Here is a 24,696-nt window from a genome sequence, read left to right on the forward strand (position 1 = left end):
AACATCTGCGGGGGGGACATGATTGAGACATACAAAATTATGCATGGGAAGGATAAAGTGGATAGAGAGGTGCTCTTTACACTCTCACGTAACACCAGAACCAGGGGACATCCACTTAAATTGAGTGTTGGGAGAGTTAGGACAGACAAAATAAAATATTTCTTTACTCAGCTTGTGGTTGGTCTGTGGAACTCCTTGCCGCAGTATGCGGTGATGGCATCTGGCCTGGAAGCCTTTAAAAGGGGATTGGACAAGTTTCTGGAGGAAAAATCCATTATGGGTTACAAGCCATGATGTAACCTCCTGATTTTATGTAAGTATGCAAGTATGTGCAACCTCCTGATTTTAGAAATGGGCTATGTCAGATGCAAGGGAGGGCACCAGGATGCAGGTCTCTTGTTATCTGGTGTGCTCCCTGGGGCATTTGGTGGGGTCGCTGTGAGATACAGGAAGCTGGACTAGATGGGCCTATGGACTGATCCAGTGCGGCTGTAAAAAAATAAAATAAAAAATTATTCCGATTGGGGGTTCTATTAACAAGTTCTTCCTGATAACAGCTCAGGCTATAATCAATTAGTGGATCTTTAAATTTATAGAACTGCCACTGGAATCCTTGCTGGTTCCCTGCTCCTCCCAGCAATGAACAATGAGGTTACTCTTCTGGAGTTTATCTGTTAAATACTGCACATTGGTTGCGTATTAATTCACTAGACCTGTACCAATAAAGTCTCAACAGACAGGTCTATGTTATATGTTTTCACTCCACACAAAGCTATGTCAAAGAATTTAAAAAGTTGCATCAGAGCCAATGGACATTATTAAATTTTAATTGTATGATCTTCAACCAGTCTCACAAATTGTTAGGTACAGTACTGCCTTCTGATGTTGTACACTTTTGCTTGACGAGCTTGAAGTGAAAGAAATAGCTGATGTTTTTATTGTGACAGAACAAAACGTATGATAATTTTGTAGGTCCTAAGGCCAGTGGAGAAGGAAAGAAAAATCTTTCCCCAAATTCTTATGAAAGTCAAAAAAGAAGCCTAAATCTTGTTTTCTTCCCCTTCCAGGATATTGGCAAGTGTGTGGTCTTAACCCTGTGTTTGAGGAGTTAATAAGAATATGGTGGGTGGGACACTTAGCTATATAGCTAAATTAGCACTACTGTGACAGATTTCATTTTTCTTTAGTCAAAAGCAGCCAGGTTGCACTCCTCATAGATTAGGATTGTAGCAGGGGATGTAGGGGGCTGCAAACCTATCCCCCTGCCACAGACAGGAGTCCAATTTGACAGACAGAAGTAGGGGAGTCCAATTTGGCATTAATGTCCTAAATGCCATAAGAAAATGTCAAATGCTGCCCCTCCACCAAAGTTTCCCTTAAAGAAGTTTTCTTCTCTTTTCAGAGCCTGGTTTGGGAGAAAAAAACCTGCCAGCTATTTGCGATAGAGAACTGACTGGTAGAATGGTTAAGCCACCATCTTCTTCCCTGCAAGGATCGTCTCCACCCCACATGAATGGTGGGGGAAGCAGAGTTGAGAATCTCCCTCAAATTCTGCCTTTAATTCTTTGAGATAAAAAGATTATTTCCTCCATCCTTGGTCACGATTAGCTAAGAACTATTTGTGTTGCCAAGAGTTTTGTTCATCAGCTTGAACAAAGGTAAGGGTGTAAGGATGGCTCGTCTATTAAGTGAGGTGATGCAGGTTGCATCAGTACCAGATGACAAAGGGGTGAGAAGGGAGTGGATTTGGGGTGCCTTTCATCACAAGTCTGTTGCCACTGTCACCTCCCTCCAGCCTGATATGGATGCAACCCTCATAGATCCCACTTGCTGAAAGAGAGCAGGATCACCTGCCTCCTTACCTTGCTGCAGGAGTGGATTCTTTAAAGGTGAAAGAGCAGGACTTCTAATTCGATTTACAGGGATAGCAAGAACAAAGGGGTTCCTTTATTCACACAGTTCCTTTTAATCAAACATGGAAGTGCTGCACTTCCAGAACTGAAGAAACCATGTCAGGAGCACAGTAAGCAGCGGCTTTAAAAAAAACCAACACACAACTGCAGAGGTGGCATCAGGTGGCATTCTGGGTCACGCCACCGCTCAAGGACCTATAATATTGTTGCAGAATCCTGTTACCTATATAATTTGAAAACTACTGTGAGCTCTCAGAATGGTATACGGTATTTTTAGCAAGACTTAAAGTATTTCAGAGAGAGCATGGTTTTAGGGTTTTTGAAATACTTCTGAGGTCTTGAGAATTTCAGCTTCTATTTAAAAACTGGTCAAACAATTCTACTGCTTGTAAGTGGTAGAGACAATAGACTGAAATCATTAACGGTTTTGGGACCCTGGATGCTCAAAGAAGGAAAAAGTATTAGTTAATTTTGTGATGCTAAACCAGTTTAATAAGCTGCAAGGTACTAAAATGAAAGAAGCAACCTATATCTCTGTCATGGAAGAACGGGATTTTTTTGCCAAGCTGCAGGGCTACATTTATAAGGAAAGAACAAATTGACTTTTCCAGGTACGTGCAAAATTCAAAAATTGTTCTACAATCAGATTGCTAGGGTAAGCACAAGTGACACCAATTTAGGTGCTAAATATGTATGTTTAACAACATTTGTGTGCTGAAACCCCATTGATTTCAATGGGAAGAGTTAGGCCATGAATCTGTTTTCCATAGAATCAATGACGGCCCAATTCTATGGGCTCTAGTCAGCTACAGAACATGTGTTCCACTGCCGGAGATTGCTGAAAAGTAGTCATTAGGCACCTATCAGCAGTGCACTGAGCAGAGTGGTGCCAGGATGCAGGCAGGAAGGCCGCAGCCTTCCTGTCCACATCATTGACTCTCTTGCTGCAAGTAAGACCGTGGGGGAGGGGAGGGTATAACAGAAAAATGCAGGGAGACTGTGGTAGCAGTGGATCTGGTGGTGTTGTTGTGCGCTGGATACTATTTGCCATTTTCTGCTTCCCCTCTGTCCCCTCTCTCTCCTTGGATTGCCCTAACAAAAAAATCACTAGCACAGGTTCGAGGAGACCTGCTATGGGCTGGGAGGCTTATGCAGGGGTAAGGAAATTTAATTCCCCTTTCCTTGCTGAAGCCATCTGATCCACACACATACCATCCTGCTGAATACAGTGTGCCCTCAGCTGCACAAGCTAAGGGAGGGGAAAAGGATTAGGACTGGGCTCTGAGAATTTAAAGTGCTTGATTCTAGATGAATCATGTCCTATACACAGTATATTCTTTGTACAGAAGATGGAGGATTTCAAGGATGCAGCTATTTTCCCCTCAGTCCTCTCACTTTAATTCTTTCTGTCTGCCTTTACTCTGCTCTGTGAAATCCTTCCCTAAGGTGCCTGAAGGATGAGATGCTGTACCCTTATTTATTTATTTTTTATAAGTAAGTAAGTAAGTAAATAAAATGAATAAAATTACAGTTATCCACCTCCCAAGTTCGAACCATCAATGCAATCTAAAGGTTAATAGAACAGACTCTAAAATGGTAACATCTACAATAAAAATTGTATAAAAATTTTATATGTGTGTGCAGAACGGCAGTTTATTGAGAGTTTAATAAGCTCCTTCCCTTTTGTATACAGAAGCAACAGTATCATTCAACAAGCAGGAAATATGTGTAGCCCAATCCTATGCACGTCTGCTCAGAAGTAAGTGCCATTATAGTCAATGGGGTTTACTCCCAGATAAGTGTGGACAGGATTGCAGCCATAATTGCATTAAAAAACATGCTAACGTACAAGATGCCAGAAACACATTAGCTGGTGGGACATGAAAATGTCATGTTTGTAAGGTAGATCTAACTGCTCAGAAAACTGATACTATAAAATCCTACACAAATCTAATTTGCCCTGGAAAGACAATTTTGCTAACAGAAATTAATTCACCAATGGCTCGATCCTATGGACCATTTATGGTAGCAGATCTCACAGTCTGCTATTATAAGTGACCCAGCAATGGTACAAACATTGCGCCGCCATCACAGATGACGAAGCCATCAGTGGAAATGGTCAGAGGCTCCATGCAAGCACCACAATTGCCCAGATAGAGATCCAGGCAAGATGGCAGAAGGGATGGTTTGTTGATAATTCAGGGCAAGGGAGGGACCAAAGAGGGAGCAGTTTGAAGGCAGGAGGGGGACAATCTCAGTAGCAGTCTCACACACTGGATCCTATCCCCCTTTCCCAGCCCACCCCTCTTATCCCACCCCCTTCCTCTCCTCGAACTTATGCCAGCAAAATAGGTGGCATAGGTCTGATAAGACCCACTGGCAATCAGGTGGTCTACTGGAAGGTAAGTAAAAAATGTTTTTTCTTACCTCTCACTAGCCGCCTAACTGATCTTACACCACAGCATGCAGCACAACTCCTTCGGCACGGCTGCGTGCTACTGGGCCATAAGGCTGCAATCCTATACCCACTATACACATTGGGAATAAATCCTATTGAAATCAATGGGGCTTATTTCCAAGAAGACATGTATAGGAGTGTGCTATAACTCAATTTTGAATTGGATCATAGTGCTACAGAGTAGAAATTTAACATAAATTCTAACATAAATTTAAAAACAACAGCACAGAAACAGAATTTTCCCCAAAAGACAGCAAGGACACGTTTGTTTTAAATTACAAGGTGGAAAAAGAGGTGTCTTTCCCAATGAAAACATTTAAGACATGATTAAATCAAAAGGTATATAAGAGCTTAACTACGGACACATTCTGATTTCTTGATGAAACAACACTTGAATCAAACAACTTTAAAAACGATTTTTCTCATTTTCAATACCTAGAAAATGTCTCATAAATTCTTAAATAACTATTTGGATTAAAAAAAATAAAGATCATCAATGGAGGAAGGCTGACAATACTAAAAACAGAAGTTATCAGAACATAAGCATTCTATTACATATTATCAATTGTAATATTAACCCCTTCCTCCAATGTAGGCATATTTTTCAACAAACTAGTAATAGGCTAGTGGCAAAAACTATCAAGAAACACTTAACGATAAAATGTTTTTAGCTGTTCATAAGTCACACAAGACACATTTGAAAATAACAAAATGTTAAATTAATGCCTCATTTATTTTTTGCAGAGACCTGCTGACCCGAATTCATGCACAGAAGCAGGTTTCCAGGTGCACATGCCCTTGTTGGACTGAAAGCCAAGAAAACAATATGGTGATATATGCACGAACAATCTCCTGCCTCCTGCACCTTGCAGATGCCTACATTGTGCAACTGAGGCCTCACATGTGGTTTTCAGTGCTGGACTGAGATCTGTTCAACAACAGTTTAGCACAGATTGGATGTGGATGTCCACTGTTGTGTATGTGGAATTATCACCATTGCTGCACAGAGCAGGTGGGGAGGAGGTTGTATGCCTTGCATCAGTTTTGTCACACAGTTGGGAATGTGCAGCCCTAAGGTGCTAACTGGGAATAACGCCTGTGATTATTATCTAACTGCTGAAAAACCAGCAAGTCTTGTAGAGTTTTAAAATCAGATTTTCTTCGCAGCACACCGAACATATTTATAGACTACAGTCCATTTCATCATATGCATGAAGTTAAATCTCCACGAGGCAGGTACATATATACGTTAATATAGACAAAAAGAAAATAAAAAGTGAAAGGTGAGGTTGAAGGGGCATGGGGTGAAAGAAGTATCATCATGTGTGTACAGTATGTATATGCCTGCCTACTGAGGATTTCCCTCATGCAGCTGATGAAATGAACTGTAGACCACAAAAGTTTGCTAAAATGAATGGTTTGCCTTTAAGATGCTAGAAGATGCTGGGTTCAGTGGGGCTTATTTTTCCCCCCACAACCTACCAACACAACTACACGTTTGGAGGTACCTACCTGTGGCTAGTATTTTCAGTTGAGACCTTATGTATAGTTTTGTTATGTCTGCACACTTTTGGTCTATTCTAAGCAAAAGTTTTTTTTACTACAAGAAGAGGTTTTAAGTACAGTAACTGAACAGTACAGTAATTAAAATCTGAATGTTCTTAAGGCCCAAGCAACATCATTTCAGCTTATGGTTACTCTAGAAGCATTAGATTTACTGCTAGCGTATCAGAATTACCAGGTATTCTATGGGAACTCTTTATTACAAACAACAACTAGTCCATAACAGATTTTCACACAAACAAACACAGCAGTTAGCAATGGCTGCAATCTGAGCCAAGTCAATTTTAGAATTGAAATGACATACAACTGGTAATATTGGGGGGCTGTCCTACAAAATGTTTAATTTGCGAAGGTGTCAGTGGTATCAAGGTCACTGGAACAACCCCTATAGCTAAAGATGCTATGCAGTGACAGGGATCAGGGAATCCAGTATGAGACTTGTCCCACAGTGCAATCCTATCTATGTCTACTCAGAACGCTGGGGTCAGTGGGGCTTAGTCCTAAGTAAGTGGCATCCAGATCCTTCACAGAGTGGAGCTCAATTCTTGGAAATTTTTCTCTTGACTGGAAAGGCTGTTCTGTTCACCGGAGAGGCCCTTCAAAGACCTGGAAGGGGATCTTCTTGCATAGGCTGAATGCTCCTTCCAGTCATGGAGGGAGCTTTCAGTGACACAGCCCCACTCTGTGGAATGACTGGATCCTATCCAATGCACTCAGGCGAGCATATATACATATAAAAGATTTTGAATTATATAAAGAAAGCAAAATATTAAAGTAATTAGAAAACATGCAAACACATATGCCAGATATCTTCAAGTTTTCCAAGCAACAGTATGTGAATGTACATAGACGGGAAGTCATCTAGCCCTCAGTGAAAATTAACTCAGTTGTCAGTGTAATCTATAATAGGTGCTATGAAGTGACTCTGAAATAACAAGAGGATGCTAGTTGTGGTACTTACCTGCCTGTTACGTTCATCCATAATCCTCGTGATCTGAATCTTTTTTCTCCCCATAGTCCCCGTTTTTCTTCTCTCTTTCGTTCCAACACTTGTGTATTATCTTCTTCTCTTTCCTTCCTCTTTCCTGTTTCCTCAAACCAAGACTCCTTCTTCAGCACTTACACGATTCAATTCACAGACCCCTGCATCCGTTCCTGCTAAGTATGCAAACGAAACAAGTGGTTAGGAGTTATGCGGGGGGGGGGGGAAGCTTAACACAACATTATTCCTCATAACTTACCAGTTGGTCTAAGTGTAAGTCAATGTGAAGAACAACTAAATAAACAACCACGTTAGGAATACAGTAAATAAGAGGCAAGGCATTTTCCTTTGTAATTTTCCCAATCTGGGCATTTTTGGGGGGGGGGAGGGGGAGTAGATGCAGCACTCCAATCCTCAACAGTTCTACACATGTTTATTTCAATGGGGAGCAGACATCCATATAGGAAGCACAGGCTCAGGGGTAAGTGTTGAAGAAACCTTTTAAAGTTATCACTAAAACCACTAAAGTGCATGGTCTCATATGTCTTACAGATGTCAATTTCTCTATTCTGTACTACCTTCATGGAAAATATGAAAAATTACCTAAATCAGGGAGTTAATGAACCTTTCCATACCTGTGCAAGCTAAGTAATCAAGCTAATTCACTTTTGAAGGAAAACAGAAGAGGTGATAATGTTTCTTATTATGCAAATAGGGTAGACCATTATTAAAGTACTCTGATATATGGGAAATGTCAGCTGAAATCTAAATCCTTTAATCTTATATTTCTGTCTTTTTTAAAAAGGAAAGTACAATGACTGCAGTTTAAATAATTTAAGAGAAAAATATAACCTGATTCCATTCTTTTCTAAAATTTGTTCTAAAATTTAAGCCTATTTGTATACATTCCCCTCTGCAATTAACAAAATTACAGGAATAGTTGTTAATAAATTCCATATATCAGTCACTCCATACATTTAAAAAAAAAAAACAGTTGCATCATAAAAAAGTTATAATTGCAAAAGAAAGCTCATAAACACATGACAATGTGTTTCTCATAATTTTCCTCAGAGACAACATAAACCGCAGGATTAATTCTAAACTGTTGCGAAGCATTTTACACATGACAAATAAAAGATGAAAAATCTATGCAAAAGAACATCAGTGGAAGCTCTCTGACAAATACATATAAAAGGATAGAGGCAAGCACTTTCTTGTACAATTTTGTAATTTTTATTATGAATGTCAACTAAGTAGGACAGTATTGAAAGGTCTGAACAGGACAGTCAGGCTCTTCCAAGAACTGCATTTATATTTATTAGTAACTTATTGATCCCTTACAGTTTTATTACAATAAAGTTATTTCTTTCAAGATAGTGCTCAGCTTTTACAATGCAACCAGATCTGTCCTCATTTACTACAAGCTGGTGCTTTGGGTAAATCCTCCCCAAACTTATATGTAACACTAAACTGAAATTCAGCCACTAAATTGGCTAGGAAATGCAGATGAAATATGACACTATTCCAGCAGAAAAAGGTGACCCTCACTCTCATTCTTTGCTTTGGGATTAAAAAATAAATTAAGGAGCATATTATCACACAACCTCATGAAGCAATGAATTCCACATTTCATACAACTTAAATTATCTACTACTTTGCACCACAAAGTTTTATTATATCCCATGCCGGCATTCTCACTACATAGTGATAGTGATTAGTATAAACAGATTAGCTATCAATATCCTGCTACGATGATGCATTTCTACAATTTCCCCATTTAAAATAGTTTGTTGACACTTATGCTGCTTTAATTGAAACAACCCCATCAGACTTTATTACTAAAAAAAAAAAGTACAAACACTAAAGTAGCTATTTACAATGCATTTTTTCCACAGTCTGTTCACAGCTTGAGAATGCTATACTCTCTGATATTCCCTGGTGAGGAGGACAATATGTCCGTTTGAAACAGTTTTCCATTCTTCTTTGTGCTGGACTGTTTCCTTAGGAGCTCTCCCTCCACCCCTCCAGTCAGGCTTACCTCTCATATAAAAAGCCAGGTAATTCCCATGTACGTGCAGGACCCAAAGGAGTCTAACAGGCTTGCTTCAAAACAGTAAGCCAATAGACTAATCCACAGCAAATGCATATGGAACAATTTCCTTCCCTTTCATTCACGTGGAGCCAGAGGCACTATCGGCTTACAGCCCCTACGCCTGCCTAAGCTCTTATATTGTCAAGGGTGGAAGGTCAGAGTGGACAGATTAGAGAAATGGTGACAGGATTAGCCAGGATGAGAGTTGCTTTACAGATGAAGACTCTGAAGCTGAATGAGAAGAAGTTGGGAGGAAATCACTGAATGCTGCTAACACTCTGGTCTGTTAGGATGAACATGTGGAGCCTCTGGTGAAGTAACAGTATGGTGAGTCCCTCCTACACAGCTATCAGTTCCACATTTCATACCGAGCTTTCAGAAAAAAAAATATAAAGAAAAAAAAAACAGATTATAAGCAGCCCAGTTTTAGGCATGCTAAGTATTCAGCAGCTACATAAAAATATTCTTAAAATAGTCCCACAAACACTTCTTGGACCCAGCAGACATAAATCTATGGTATACTGGGAAAACTCCAAATTTATATCATTGCAACTTTAGAGATGAATTTGAACCATTCTTTTAATTTGCAGCAACAGTCTGTTGACAAGTTGGCGCTGGGTGAGCAGAGAAGCCTAAATGATTTAGAAACGAAGCATTAATTGCAATGATTAGGTTCTTGTTTCTTATACATAGGAATGACGGCGAATACAAAACAGTGGGTTAACTGTTTTCATCCATACATATGCGACTGTATACCCATGCATATATACATCTACAACAGAGTACAGAAACACTGACAAAAGCAGATTGGTAATAGTGGTTAAACACACCTTTACAAGATTTCCTTTTCCCCCCTACTATTGTGTTTTTTCATTCATCTTTTTTATTATCCAGCACTATTTTATTCATATCAGAAAAAAATCCAGATCTTTACTTTTGTTCAACTACATGTCCACGAACATGTAATATGCCTCTTACTTACAGCCACATATCAATCACGCTGAAAAGCAGTTCGCCAAAAAGTAATTAGTCAAACACAAATCATGGGTGAATTAAATAGCCAAGAGCCAAAAAGTCTTCAATGCAATGTGCCAAAAGACTTGGTCTAGGTCAATCAGGTAGCAAAGATAAGGAGATTCACAATTTCCTATCACCTGTGCCGAAAACTTTTAAATGGCAACTCTTGTTACTGCAAACTGCTTAAATTATCTCCAGGTACGCACACTAAATTTGATAGGAAGACTGCAAAACAACATACACTCCAGACTGTCCTGGAGATGTGCACTAGGCAAAACTAGTGACATGGAAAGTTAAAATTATTCCAGAAGCCCTGTCAAAATGTGTCCACATTAAGAAAACCTTCCAAGATAATGACAGAGCTATATGTAAACAAATGCATTTTTTTTTAAGTCAGTGTTACATTATGTAGAATTACAGTCTTCAGCATTTTTCCTCTTTTGGAAACCCAAACACTGAAGAAAAAAAAATCAGTCAGCTTACTAAAAGAGGAACTTCATTTTGGCGGGCTTCTGTTCGCTTTATGATTTGGCAAAGGGACAGAAATGTTGAGGGAAGAGTGATTTGAGTTCCAGAGGGCAGATATAGCACAGCAGTCACCCCCTTCTCCGTGTTCTCTCTCTCTCTCTCTCTCTCTCTCTCACACACACACTCTCTCTCTCTCTCTCTCTCTCTCTCTCTCTCTCTCTCTCTCTCTCTCTCACTCAGTAACGCAGAAGAGTCTTGACAGAATGGCAGGAAACACGCACTGAGTGGTCAGGGAAGGAGATGATGTCAGCAACCACGAACAATAAAAGGTGTAAAGGTGCTTCCTTCCTTAAACTGTTCCAGAAGTGCAAAATGGGAACCAAAACTCTTCACTTCCTTCTCCGAACAGAACTTTTTGAAACTGCTCTGCTGCAACACCCCAGACAGAGAGCCCTTTGAACAAGTCACCCAAGGGGCAAGAAGAAGTCTCAAAACGGAGGAGTCTAAATATTTAATTTATAAACAAGGCACCACCCGGAGGAAAACTTATTGAATACGTGTCCGTGATGTCAGCTTTCATTAGAAAAGCAACAACAGTCATCCCATAAAGATTTTTCTGTTCTTCAAAGGCAGCATGTATCTGCAGCAGACACTGCCTTTTAAAAAAATCCCTCAAGCCTGTGCATGAGAGAAGGTGTTTTTTTTCCCCAAAAAAAATCTGTCCAATTTTGAGGGATGAATTAGGGGCCATCTTTCTGTGCCTTTTGGTGGGCTACTCAGAAAGAACTCAAAAAAGATGCTTAAAATGAACTCCCCACTGAAGATGAAAGCAACCAAATGATGAAAGATGAAAGAAGCCTAGCTGGTATTATTCAGAGAAAGCTTCCAATGAAGTTCTGCATTGGAAGGCCAGGAATTTCAGCAGTAGAAAGTGCCCAGCTCAATACATTAAAAACAAAACGAACAAACAAAAAAACTGTAGCTGTGCAATAATTATAGACATAGTGGTTGAAATAAGGATGCTGATCATCTATTACAATCTACTGTATGATATGGCAATTTAATTTACATTTGCTTGTTATGCAAATATTCTGCCTTTCCTAAAAAAAAAAAAAAAAGTTTAGCAAAGCATTGTGCACAGCCAACCCTCTTAATGCTCTTCCAGAAGCAAGTCTCACCAATTTCAAAGTGATTCAAATGCGTTTAGGATTGCAGACTTGGCCTCCCACAAAAATAATAAAAAAGCTCGCCGAAGCCATCCACTAAGTTTTAAAACTGGACAGGGATCCAAACTTTGAATGCCTTAAATCTCTAGCTGCTGTATTAGAAACGGATCTGGAAACAAGTGTTGGCCTCTCCTGTCACAATTATCTGCTTGATACTTGAGGGTCAGTGCACATATTTTAAAAAGCACATTTTCCCCTGGCATTCCTCACAGATGGATATATCAATAATCTGGTCCTTCAGTAGCAACTTTTTCATTATAAAATTATACACTAGATGTCATTACCGCTGCACTAAATCTGGAACATGCAAACATCATGCTGTACTTACTATACACTAATCTCATTTGGGCAGAAAGCCATTATTTAAAATTAAAAAAAATAAAAAGGAGGGATGAATCCGAGTCATTTCAAAATTTCAAACATCTGTCCCAAACATTCCAACTTGGAAATGTAACATACACTACATTTATACATTTTGATCTTATGCATGGACTGCTACATTAAAAGATGTGCAAGGGATTTCATTTTAATCTGCTAAACTCATTTTAGGACAGCATGCCTTTTACAAACACCGAAGTCATACAGGAGCAGTAACATTTCTTACAAGTATAAATTATATGAAAGAAAATAACTTTAAAGTGAACCTGTGGTGGGCAAGGACTTGTTTGATTTTAACTATGTATAGTACCTACGCTGTGTACAATACTACACAGTAGACCCTCTAGAAAAAATAATTCATTTTGATGGAAGTGTTAAACCTTATGACAATGTATGTTCGTATGTGATCTAGTGAAAGATCATGTATGCAGCTTCTTCTCTTTTCGTGTACTAGAAATAAGACATCTTACTATGTAAATTTCCATTCCATTCCATCTGAGTGACAAAGCACGGTTGCATCTTTATATACTCTTACCAAAAGGCAACTTCATATTGATTTATAGTACAACTAATTAGTTTATAACCAAAACAGAGCATCTATCAAAAATAACACCTAATTCTATTACATTATGAGTAGTCAAAGCCTGAAATTGTTCCAGAGCTTCAAAGTAAGTTCACCTTCCCCATCCCATGTTGCATCCTGGATGCATGTGCAACTATAAGAAAAAGACTTCAAAAGGATAGTGCACTACCTAACAATCTGCTCTGTTACATGAAAATTCCTTTTCCTTTTAAGTTGTGATTTTATATCTGGTTATAACCCAAACTTCTCACAGGTCCAATTTCCAAAACCCTGGTAAAAGTCACAACCTGTGTGTTTTTGCAATAAAAATATAATCCTATTGAAAGTTATCTTTCTCCCAGTCTCTTTTCAAGCTAAAAAGGAATTTCTTTGCATTACGCTGTCTTGTTATCTAGCCTTCGATCCTGAAGTTTCCAAAAAGGGTAATATACTAATTCCCCTAAACAAAACAGCCCTTTTGGTAACAGCTCAGTTGCACTGATTTTGCATGATTTCTACAGTAACTAGTGATGCTTTCTTGGTAAGACTTTATTATTGAACAGGCAGGCCGATCCTATCCAGTGCTGGCACAGTGGGGTCACATGGCCCATGCTGTATACAGCACTGGGATTAAGGTCTGCTTGAGGTAAGGGAACATCTGTTTCCTTACCCCGTGTCAAGCCTTAGCCTGCCTAATGGGGCTATTTTGATCCACACCAGCTAAATTGCTGGTGCAAATCCCAGAAGCCCCATGTTGGAGGAAAAGGCCTGGGAGGGGGGATATTGAAAGGGCCTTCTTCATCAATCCCACCCCCTCCGGAGTCTGATCCTCCTTCTCCTTTCCCCCACCCCTGAGTTGCATGGGGCAGCTCTTACCTGCTCCAGTGGCTGTAGCTCCAGATCCAACACTGACGGGACAGTGCAGGCCTTCCCACCAGCATGCCTTATTCCCAAGTTGTCAAAAAGCACTTTATGGTGCTTTTGCACTGGTGCTAGCAAAGCATAGAATTGGGCCATTATTGTTTTATCCAATCCCCACAACTCCTCCTACATGCATGTATTAACTCACAGAGAAGGGTTTTCCACTATCATGCGGAAATGCATTAATAGTATCTACAACTATTTTATTACCCATGTAAACTATTGGGAAGGCCAGCGGCACCCTCTAGCCTGCCACTCCTGAGCCATCACTTCTCTTCATGCCAGGATCGACCAGCAGAAGCCATCTAAGTACTGTTCACCATGTTATGTTAAAAGTATGTGCAATGTCATAAATAGGATGGCAACAACAAAAAGCCACAGGAAGCAACAGAGGCAACAGGAGAAAGAGAGAACAAAAGAATCTAAGATGAGCTCTGCTAGTTCAGACCACAGGACTATCTAGTTAAGCTTACTGCATTCCACAGTGGCCAACTAGAGGCCTCTGGCAAGCCCACAAAAAGATGATAAGAGGGGAGGAGACTTGGTAAGGTGGTCAGACAAAACAAGTGGGGTTGATGTAGCCAACAGCTTGCTAAAGAGCCACACGGTTCTGTATTTTGGGGTTCAGGATGGCTGAGAAAACAATAGGATAACCAGGAACTATTAGACTAAGGGCACAATCCAAAGGTGCCCATGGGCTGATGCAAGTCCCTTGCGCCAACCCAGAAGGGTCGCAAACGTGCCATAAGGCATGTTTGCGCCTCCTCAGGAGGAAGCCGCGTTGATGCATGGAGGTGCGCCGACACATGGAGACAGAATCCAGCCTCCATGGTGGCTTCCTCCGAGTGCCTTGCATCAGCTTGGATGTGCCAACGCAAGGCTGTGAGGTAGGCAGCGCGAGGCGTTCCTGGGTGGAGGGGAGGGTGAGCGGTGGGCAGTCCCAGGAGCGGGCAGGTGGGGATCAGGAGGTGGGGCTGGGATCCAGCAGTTATGCCGGATCCCAACCCCAGTTCCCGGGAAGAACAGAGTAGCTTCGAGCTGCTCCGCTCTCCTTGGACTTGTGCCACATCAAGAGGTGGTGCAAGTCCAAGGAGACCCAGAGGGGCCAGCAGCCCTTATCCAGAGGTAAGGGGAAGTGTTTCCCCTGGCCTCTGGTTGAGCTGCTTATTGCCACTATCCTGCGCTGGATACAGCGCAAGCCTCCTGGCTTGCCTGTTCCAGCGCAGGATAGGATTGTGCCCCGAGTACAATGCAAAGATGCTCACATGAGAGTACTATAGTATTTTGGACATTAACTAGGTGGCCTGATGTGTAGTTTGTCAGTATCTATCCTGGGTCAGTATCAACTTAACACAAAAATTCAAATATACTTCATTTACATGGGTGAATTACTGCTGTCACACTGATTTTTGCTTTTAGAAACCAAATGCCATTTGCTTAACAATCTCTGTTCCAGTGAGAAAGATACCATTCTTTTTTTTTTTTTCCCACTTCAGGGATTATTGTCAATAGTTTTCATTTTATTATTGTCATAAGGAGTAAGCCGGAAAAAAAATAACAAAATCAATTGAGATACATTAGCTCATCTTTTCTGCGGCCTTCAACGTACATTATGTTTTCTCAGAAATGGCTCTTTATTGCTGGCATACAGAAAGATCCCTGGCAAAAGGTTCTTAAAAGCTGCAGTCTGTGATAAAATGGCAAAAAGTGCTCTTGTGCTACCACCCTGAATTATGCTGGCATGTCACTGATTAAAATTAATGAGAATTGCACCAGAAGGATGGTGCGAAAGCCTTTCCTGGCTGGGATTTTAGAAACAGGGAATCTTCCTGCTTTTACAAGTAGTTCCAAAGCTGGCACAATACCCAGCTCCACAGAACAACAATGGAAGGGTTGTTGACTGATCCTGCAACCCTAGATGTATTTACAAGAGATGGGGCTCCACTGAATGCAGAGGATTCTACTTTTGAGTAAACATGCATTTTTATCATTATTATTTTTATCATGGTATCTAGCCTGCACCCTTCCTCTGAGTAACACAAGCTTTCAATAGTTCTCCCCTCCATTTATCCTCACAACATCCTGTCAGGTGGTTAGGCTGAGAAAGAGATTACCCCATCACCCAATGATGGCTAAGGGCCAGTTTGAACCCAAATCTCACCAGCCCCAGTACAACACATTAACTACCCCACCAGACAAACTCTTGTAGATAGGGTTGCACTGTTGGGTGAACTGCACATGTCTTAAAATGGCAAGATAGTTAATGCAAAATGAGGAGGTTTATGCAGTGCAAGTGTGGATCAGGCTGACCATATGCTATTAAACTTGAAACGAGCTAATTAACTTCCTGCTCCATTTTTATCATCTATGGAATATGGATTACTTCTTTTCTATTTGCCTCACAGGTCTCAACATCTTAAAGAAGATTGATGTGAAGTGAATTCTACATACAGTGAACACTAAATTTAGCAGATTAATGGGGGAAGGGGTGTCTGTTGGTGCCTGAAAGCTGTTAAATTTGAATGCATTTATGACAATGCACACACACAAAATATACTGTGAATGAAACTAGTTTTTAAAGAAGCAGACAGTGTCCGTTATACCCAAGTCTGCTAAACTGAGGGCCGTAAAACTGAAGGTTCACTAAATACTTATCACATAAGCGCTTACCAAGAACACCCAAGCTGTATGCGTACAGCTATATGCTGATGGTTTCTAATGGATAGAAATCAGGAACAGAGAGCAAAGGGTACCAGAAGGGTCTCCTAGACAAAACTCCTGAAATAAGATTATTTCACAATTTTTATTTAATTCAACTGAATTTCTACAGAAAAAGTTCTCAGCAGATATTGCTTATTGACAGGGTTAATCCAAATCTCAGATTGGTTCAGCTTCTTTTTGTAACTGCAGAAATCCTCCCAGGTACGACATTCACACAAACAGTGTAACATATGAGTTCCTGCTGCTCAGCTACAGCTGCTTCCACTGCTGCTGGCGTGCATTTTGGAGTGTTGGAGACTACTGGAAGTTGTGGACTGTGACTCAGAACTGTGAACCCCTGGATCCTGAAGTTCAAGGAATCATATGAAGAGTTTCTTGCAATCCAATCCAATGACTGTCATGCATAAGTGCTTGTAACAGCCGAACAGAGTTCTGCTGTCACAATATGACTTTCAACAGCACGCTGAGTGCTCAATTGACAGCTGTTTCGGGGGTGCTGCCGCAAGTGGTGTCAGTGTTCCTTGTTCATTGCTGGGCCCCGCTGTAGCCAACAGAAGTAAGGCAGTGGCTGAGTTGGAGAGGGGGCAAAATGGGGCAGGAAGGGGCAAAACCGGGAGGAAAGGAGAAGGAATGGGGGTGAGGGGTGGATCCAGTGGCAGTGGTGCACACTGGATCCTATCCCCTCCTTCAGCAGCTTCCCTGCCCTCTTTCTGTTCTTGAACTTGTGCGCCAGCTAAAGAGCTGGCACAGGTCTGAAGAGAACCACTGCATGTCAGGAGGCTTATGGAGGGGTAAGGGGATTTCCCCTCTGAAGCCTTCCAATCCCTCCCCCCCTCCCCCCGCTGGATAAAGCACGCTCCTTCTCGGCACGGCTATATTGAGCTCTTAGACTCTCTTTTGGCATAGATAAACCAATCTTCACCAAACATGTTTAAAATATAGAGTTCCTCAGTCAGCTGCATAAGCATATTGTTAAAATATAGGTAAAATAGATAATGTTTTATTCTGATGTGACCAGAAAACTAAGGTGCTCTTATGACTTAAAACCTGCAGTAGTCCTAGTTAAAATATTTCAGCTCCCAAAAGCCTGTAATGCTCTCACTGCATATAAAAACATGGCATATAAAAACACACAAAAGCAAGAGTCTAACAATTAATTTGTGCCAAACAGAAATAAAGATATTTGATAATGCTGTCATATATGGCCCATATGCAGCTCATAGAAGATTCATCCATTTTCTACTCCTTTCTTCTCCTGTGCAGTAGGCTAATCAACCTAATTAAAGCTTTGTTCATTTGAAACCTTGAATGACAATTTGCTTAACTCCATCCCACTGTGGCATTTTTATAAAAAGAATTAAATCTGATCTTCTGACAGCAATTATTAAATGATCCCAACTGGCCCCAATTAAGATGCATGGCTCACAGGGTCTCAGAATCCAATAAAGTGACAAATCCTCTCACTTGTACATCTTTCTTTACCTTGGTCTATTTTCTTAATGCCAATTAAGCTCATCTGATCAAGTGCAATCGAATGCTATTGTGAAGACTAATTCAAGATACAATGTATCAATTTACAGCACACAGAAATACTGAAGCATTGAACAAGGTCTTCAGAAGTCATTCCTTTCAAGCAGTTCCCTGTTGCAAAGTACCTTATAGCTGATATAATGCAATATAATATATATACCATATGTATAATGTGCACACATGAGAAATATGCATTTGTGCAGCATATAACCTGAGTTCTATGCCTTCAAAATACTGAAAGAGGAATACTATAACCATAATTAAGAATAAATTGCATTCTTTTTTGCTTGTACCCCTTGTACTTGACCCCTCAGCGCTTTAATCATTACCTAGTTTTAATTTAGTTTTGCAAACATGAGTGCTAGAAATGTACTATTTAAACATATAATTCATATTCTAATGGCAGGATATTTTATATTTTCATAAACTATTCATAATCGCATGCGTGATTGCAGTATGAAAGTAGCTTACAATGCAAATATATGTGTGTCTGCTCAGAAGTAATTCCCATTGAGTTTAATAGGACTTATGCTCAGGTAATAATGCACCTATACACACTGAGAGTAGGTTCCATTGAATGCAATGGGAATACATCCTGTTGGGAATTACTCCTGGGAGAAATTCCCATTGAATGCAATGGGATTTACTTCGCAGTAGACATGCCTAGGATTGTGCTGTTAGGCACTACCACCTATGGGCCTTCTTTTGTTCACCAGCACCTAACACAATAACGTTTGTTCCTTTAAATAGTTCACCTTAGAAAACGCCCCTCAGTTTTTAGAATACCCCTGCTTTCGTTTTACCTTGCATTAACTATTTTTACACAGTTTCACTATCTCTTATAATTCACGTGTGCCTTTCACACAACATAGTGTGCACTGCATCAATGATGTACTCCTAGAGCAGCAATTCTCATACGCTGCGCCATGGCACATTCTCTCTATTCTATTCTATTCTCTCTGGTGGTCCATAGTGAAGCATCTCATTGAGTCTCCTCCACAGAATACGAGAAAGGGTGGAGAATGGACCTTCCCACAGTTGGCACTTCAGCAAGCACTGTTCCATCAGAGAGGGCAGAGAAGGACTACCTACAGCCACAGCAGGCTGTGGTCTGTGGGGGAGCTCTCTCTTGGCGAGACACTGGAAATGATCAAAGATAACCATCTTCATTTTTTCTGAGACCTCATAAACCACTTCTCAGGATCAGTGGCGTAGCTAATGATCACGTAGCCCGGTGCCAAGCTCAGAATGTTGACCCGGAAGTGATGTCACAGCCGGAAGTGACACCACACCCAGGCTTTTTAAAAAGTGAAAATTGGGAGGAACCCACCTCCTCCCCACAGCAGCTCACCACCCACTTGCTTTGCTGCCTCCCCCCAGTTAGTGGCATAGCTAAGGCATCTATCTGCAACTATCTGACAAAGAAGATTTTGTAGCCCCCCCCCCCCGCATGACAAAATCAAATTTAATTAAGTAAATAAATAAAAAGTTATTGGTTCCATGCTAAATCATAACAACATCTCACTGGCACTCAGACCAAACAGTCTCAAAGGTCAGTTTGGAGTTAGGCAAATCCACTTTTTGTTCCACAAGTCAGTTGTGTTTTCATTTTCAGTATTGAAATTGGCCATAACTTTTGATAGAAAACAGATATTCCAGTGCTGTTTGTTTCACTGCAGTTTGCATTAAATTACCTTTCCAATGATATATAACATGATGGTATTTTTCATACATACCAAGATTTTCACAATTTTGGTCACTAGTGTCAAGCTCAGCTTGTTACCCCCCTAAAGCTTGATGCCCGGTGTAACTGCTACCCCCTGCAACCCCTTAGCTATGCCACTGCTCAGGATCTCATGGACCACAGGTTGGGAACCACTGTCCTAAAAAAACAGAGCCACGGAACCTGGAAGAGTCTCCTAGAAGTTGGAAGTGACATCACAAGAGGTAAAGACCATAGTGGTAAGTGTGTCATGAGAAGAAAAACGTTGAAAATCACTGTCCCGTCCCCCCAACCAATCACTGTCCCTCTTATTTCTGTAGAGATCCGGTAGGTAAGGTGCGATCTCACCTATACAATCCTACTTAGCTATTACTCACAGTGCTCTTACCACATTTTGTCTCAGGTCAGCACACATCCACTCTTATGTATAACTGTGAACCCATATCCTCCTAGCTTCCCTGCAAACGGGGATCAGGACATCGTGTTTTTACACAGGAGTATCTTAATATAAAAGCACTATTACACCTCAACATCAGAATAGCATTCATGCATTTTCACCGACATGCTTTGACAAAATGATTGCCTTTGTGCAAGTATTGAAAGGATTCTTAAAAAAAAAATAAAGAGAAGCAGGGGAAAGCAAAATACAAAATTGATTCAGCAGAGTCGGCCTTTTGCGATGAATTCAAACATGCCCACAATCAGAGGTGTGTGTTAGTTATAAATAAATACATATCATCAATATGCATGGTGTTTTACATATAAAAAAGACAAGCCATAATCACGAGTGACCATCAGGGTTGCCAACTTCTGAACTGGCACCTACTTCTGTGTCTTTAACAGTGGTTTGATCTGTAATAATTAGTTGGTGATATCATTTATTTTCATGCCTTGGAAAGCTATTCTGCTGCAGAATTCAACTTACTGAAAAAACAAAACAAAAACCTAGATCAAAATTAATGGTGTGTTATCATCCTGTCCAAGTTTACTCACTCATATGTCTTTGGTTTTATTTTTTTATCCCGCCCCCTCCCCTCCCCTCCCTGGAATCATTCCTACAAGTCTACATTCAGGATTGCCTTATAATGAAAAGAGGTTTGCTGATCACACACAGCCATTCTAGTTGCCAAATGACCAGCAAAACACTGATCTGGCCTGCTCCTAAGCCTTTAAACAGAGTTTGAACTGAAGCAATTAGCAGGCAATAATGCTTATCTCCATCCCCTGGAAAAAGCTTCACCTGCTAATTGCTGCATATCAAATCACTGTTTAAGTACAAAGACATATGGGTAAGTGAACTTCCATACTATGGGAAGAAGAAGCTCTTAATTTCATTCTCTGCTCTAATTTCTTTCCACACATGTTCAGCATGAAGCTTTGGAGTGATCTTCCCATGCCATGCTTGAAATACAGGTAGCCTGAGGATTTGGAACTCATTGATTGGGAAGTCTCCAGGGAAATGGATGAATGAAAACCATTCTCCTGAGACTAAAGTAGTTTCTATACACATCTGGCTCTTCTTCATCTAAACTCTAACACCTGCCTGGGAATTTAAATTCCATCTTCTCCTTTGAAGAACAAACAGGATAGATTTATCTATTGTCATATTCTTTAGATCATAAGACGTTTTACTAAATTTATGGCAGTATAACTGATATCCCCTTTTTGTTCATTCAAAGAATGCAAGAACTACATGAGTCTTAAAAAGTAGATTAGATAATAGTCATCAGGTTACTTCCAGAGAACAAAAGAGAGGCAATTTAGGCATATATCATATTGGACTACATTTGAATGGTATAGGGTAGGTATAAGAATAACTAACAGCCCAATCCTATTCTGGGCCTGCCCAGAGCTTGCAGTGGTGCTGGCACAAACTCCACTGCATACTGTGGGTTGGTTGGGGATCAGGCAGTGATGGAGAGGTAAGTAACAGCTGCCTGAACCCCAATGGGGTTACATTTTGGCTGGTATAAATCAGAGAGGGCACAAGGGGGCAGGCATTGGGCTTGGTCAGGGGTATGGCAAGGGCAGGCTGGGCATATACTGGCAGTGATTGGGGTATCCTATGCCTCTAGAGCCTGGGCTAGAGCCATAGGATACCCCAATCACTACCAGTATATGCCCCAGCCTGCCACATACTCCTGACCATGTGGTTTAAACAAAAGGTAGATAATCTCTGTTTTGCAACCTGGAGCACAGCAAACTTTGTTACATGGGCAACTATTTAAGGACGCTTTAGGAAGAAGTTTCATGGCAACATTTTGTTCAAAGTTCTGTGAGACTCAGAAGCAAAACATCAGTTCCATAAAATATATTTCTCTACATATGTTGTATCTACTCTTAGGAGTCTGAAGTCTTACATTTCCATATACATAGCCTCAGTATGACTGTCACTACAGACAGTACAGCTGTCAACAATAACACATAGAGTACACTGCCATATTTTTAACCAATGGCTCATTAAACAGAAGAATTATTCGCACATTCTCATCAAAATGGTACATTAAAAATGGCAGCCAAAAGAATACTAGTTATATTTCTTAAAAATGATTAACACTGTAGAGTGGAGAGGAAAAAAATGCCTTCTGTCTCATGTTCCCTCTATTGCATGCATAATACAGACAAATATAATGTTCAAAACTAAAGAAATTACAAAATATCAGAGAGTGCAACGCAATCTTCCCTGTAATTGTAGAAAAAAGATACAGGCTTTTGTTTTGTTGTTGCTGTTGTCAAAATGCATTCTCCTCCAGCTTTATAAAGGTTAAAAAGCATGAGCCAATTAGGACACTCTGAATAATCCATCTAATCAAGGGTGGCATCAGAGGTCAGTCCGATAGAGCACTGTCATCAGAGCAGGCCAATACCTTACCCTTTGTGCTGATGGCAGTAGTAATCCTCAATGCACTGCTCTAAGGTGCAGGTGAGGGACACAGAGGGCCCAGTAGATTGCTTTGCCCTAGGGTCCGCACCAACTTGCAGCCAGTACCCCCACCAAATTGGAGACCCATCAACTTGGATCCTATCTAACCCAGTACTATCAATCAGTTCCTAACTCAACTGTCCAATCTTTCCTACCTAGTTACGCTACCAAAGATTGCTTAAGTGGAGATGAAGTCTCAAGCTAGAAGTGTCTATGCACAAACCACTTTGTGCGTAGAAGACACACTTCTCATATAAGTTAAATGCCAGTTACCTGTTACACAAAACATGAAACCTGACTCAGCAGGTTGTTAAAGTTTTTCTTAATAGTGACTGAGGAGCAAGCGGAGAAACAGAGTGAAATTGTGGTAAGAGGGCTGAGGGCCTTTAAGACATTGCCTCCTCTACAGTTTTGCTGTCAACTGTGCTTCCCTAAGCCAAATTTTAAAGAGGTAAAAAAACTTCAATTAGCTTTCAATTTTTTTTCTCTTTAAAATGATATGCGGGGCAGGGACAAAATCAGGAGCAGAATCATGATGGAGCTCTGCTCTGTTTCCCAGCCCTCCTTCCCCATCATTTTTTTTTAAAAAGAACATTCACGCTGGTCATGTTACACATTTAGGATAAGGTGTAACTTGGCCTTGACTGAACTCTACAATGGTTACAGTTGGTTATTTCTAATTTTGAAAACACGTGCCCCAGTTTCAGGAGAATCAGGGTCAAAACAGATGATACTTTAAACATGCAACTGCAACTAGGGTGCTTGTCTTTTATTAAATGGCCACTGGATTGGGCTCCTTGCAAATCAGGATCATGGGATGGAGGAGAGGAGTTTAACCTTCTGCTCCCAACATAGACCTTCCCTTCTGGTTTTTATTTGCTCTGGAAAAAAAACTCCGATGTCTTCCAAGACAAATAACAGTATTGGGGGAGGATCTGTTCTGGAAACACGATTATGGCAGACAGTCAAATCCTTCCCCACCCCACCACCACACACGCTGTGATCCCACTCCACAGATGGGGGCAATTTGGTGGCTATTTACTGAATTTTTTTTTAAAGCCTGCTAGCTATGATCTCATCTGCTTGAAGGAACATTTTCCTCTCAATACTTGTTGCAGGGGAACAATGGCAGAAAATAGGGATACCTTTCTCTCCTACTTGTTACCTTTCCAGAGGCAACTGGTGGGAAACTGACTAGATGGGCCTTTGGCCTGAACCAACAGGGTTTTTTGTAAGTAACATCTAGTTTGGCCCTAAAAGAGAGTCAAATCTCATTTAACTTTACAGAGGCAATACCCCCACAAGACAGCCCAAGGTACCTTGAGGAGGCCTCCAGGACTTCCTCACCACCACCACAGGGTACAGTGCATGCCCTGTTGGCACTGCTGCATCTGCGCTGAAAAGTTGGTTAGAATTGGGTCCTAAATCAGGTTTAGACATCTTTTGACTACCAAACTCAATTAAAACCACCATCTCAATGCCAACGCTTGATACTCTTTTTTTTTGCAATTTCCCAGGCATGTAGCAAAAACAGGATATTTATTGAGTCCTTAGTGGGTTGTTATACATGACCAATGTTCACTTTGGCAGATCACAAACTTTACATGCCTTGCCCAATGTATTCTTTCTGTACACTATTTCTGATTGCACTCTAGCAACAGGGAAGGCTGATAATTTTACAGTGTGCTTCTGCAAGGAAGGGCAAACCCAGAAACAGATTTAGCGCAAAGAGCAGAAAATATCCACTGTGTGTGAGAAGGGAAAATCTCCAGAGAAATCAGACCAATACAAATCCCACCATTACTCAGCACTGCAGTGACATGCAGATGTTTGTAGTGGTTTGAAATGCAAGTAAAGGCTGGAAACTCTATATAACAGACTCCAAAATAATTGCAACTGAACCTCATCAAAGTAAGAGTCCATAATTTGTCACAGAAAACAATTAATTAACATATGCTGGGGAGGGGGGAAGCTCCAGAACTGATAATGTACGATTAAAGAGCCAAGACAAATAAAATATTCTGCATTTTAAAGAAAGATCAGCACTTCAGTATTCCAGTTGATAATGGCCACTAAGGGTAAGATAAAAAGAAATTACGTATTTCTTTTTGACTTGGGGGATCTGGGTGTATCAAGGTGGTATTTAAATTACAAAGTAGTGATAGGACTAGTAGTAAGACTTTTGCTTAAACCACAGCTGCTGTTTTGTATGTGGAGGC

At 40.6% G+C, this 24,696-nt stretch overlaps 1 protein-coding gene across 8 annotated transcripts in view; it reads right to left on the reverse strand.

The window, feature by feature from the left end:
- The window catches only part of MEF2C (myocyte enhancer factor 2C), a 175,464-nt gene that overhangs the window by 104,940 nt on the left and 45,828 nt on the right, over nt 1-24,696 (reverse strand). For 6 of the 8 annotated variants that reach the window (XM_066618488.1, XM_066618486.1, XM_066618489.1 and 3 more), the window contains exon 2: nt 6,896-7,092. In XM_066618488.1, coding sequence (XP_066474585.1) covers nt 6,896-6,949 — 54 coding nt within the window. In that variant the 5' untranslated portion in view covers nt 6,950-7,092. Of the gene's footprint in view, nt 1-6,895; nt 7,093-8,954; nt 8,978-24,696 lie in introns of those variants that run through there. The other 2 variants (XM_066618485.1, XM_066618483.1) reach the window with 2 other exon arrangements.

Source organism: Tiliqua scincoides, chromosome 2, assembly GCF_035046505.1.
Source record: "Tiliqua scincoides isolate rTilSci1 chromosome 2, rTilSci1.hap2, whole genome shotgun sequence".
In the NCBI taxonomy this organism is placed as follows: domain Eukaryota; kingdom Metazoa; phylum Chordata; class Lepidosauria; order Squamata; family Scincidae; genus Tiliqua; species Tiliqua scincoides.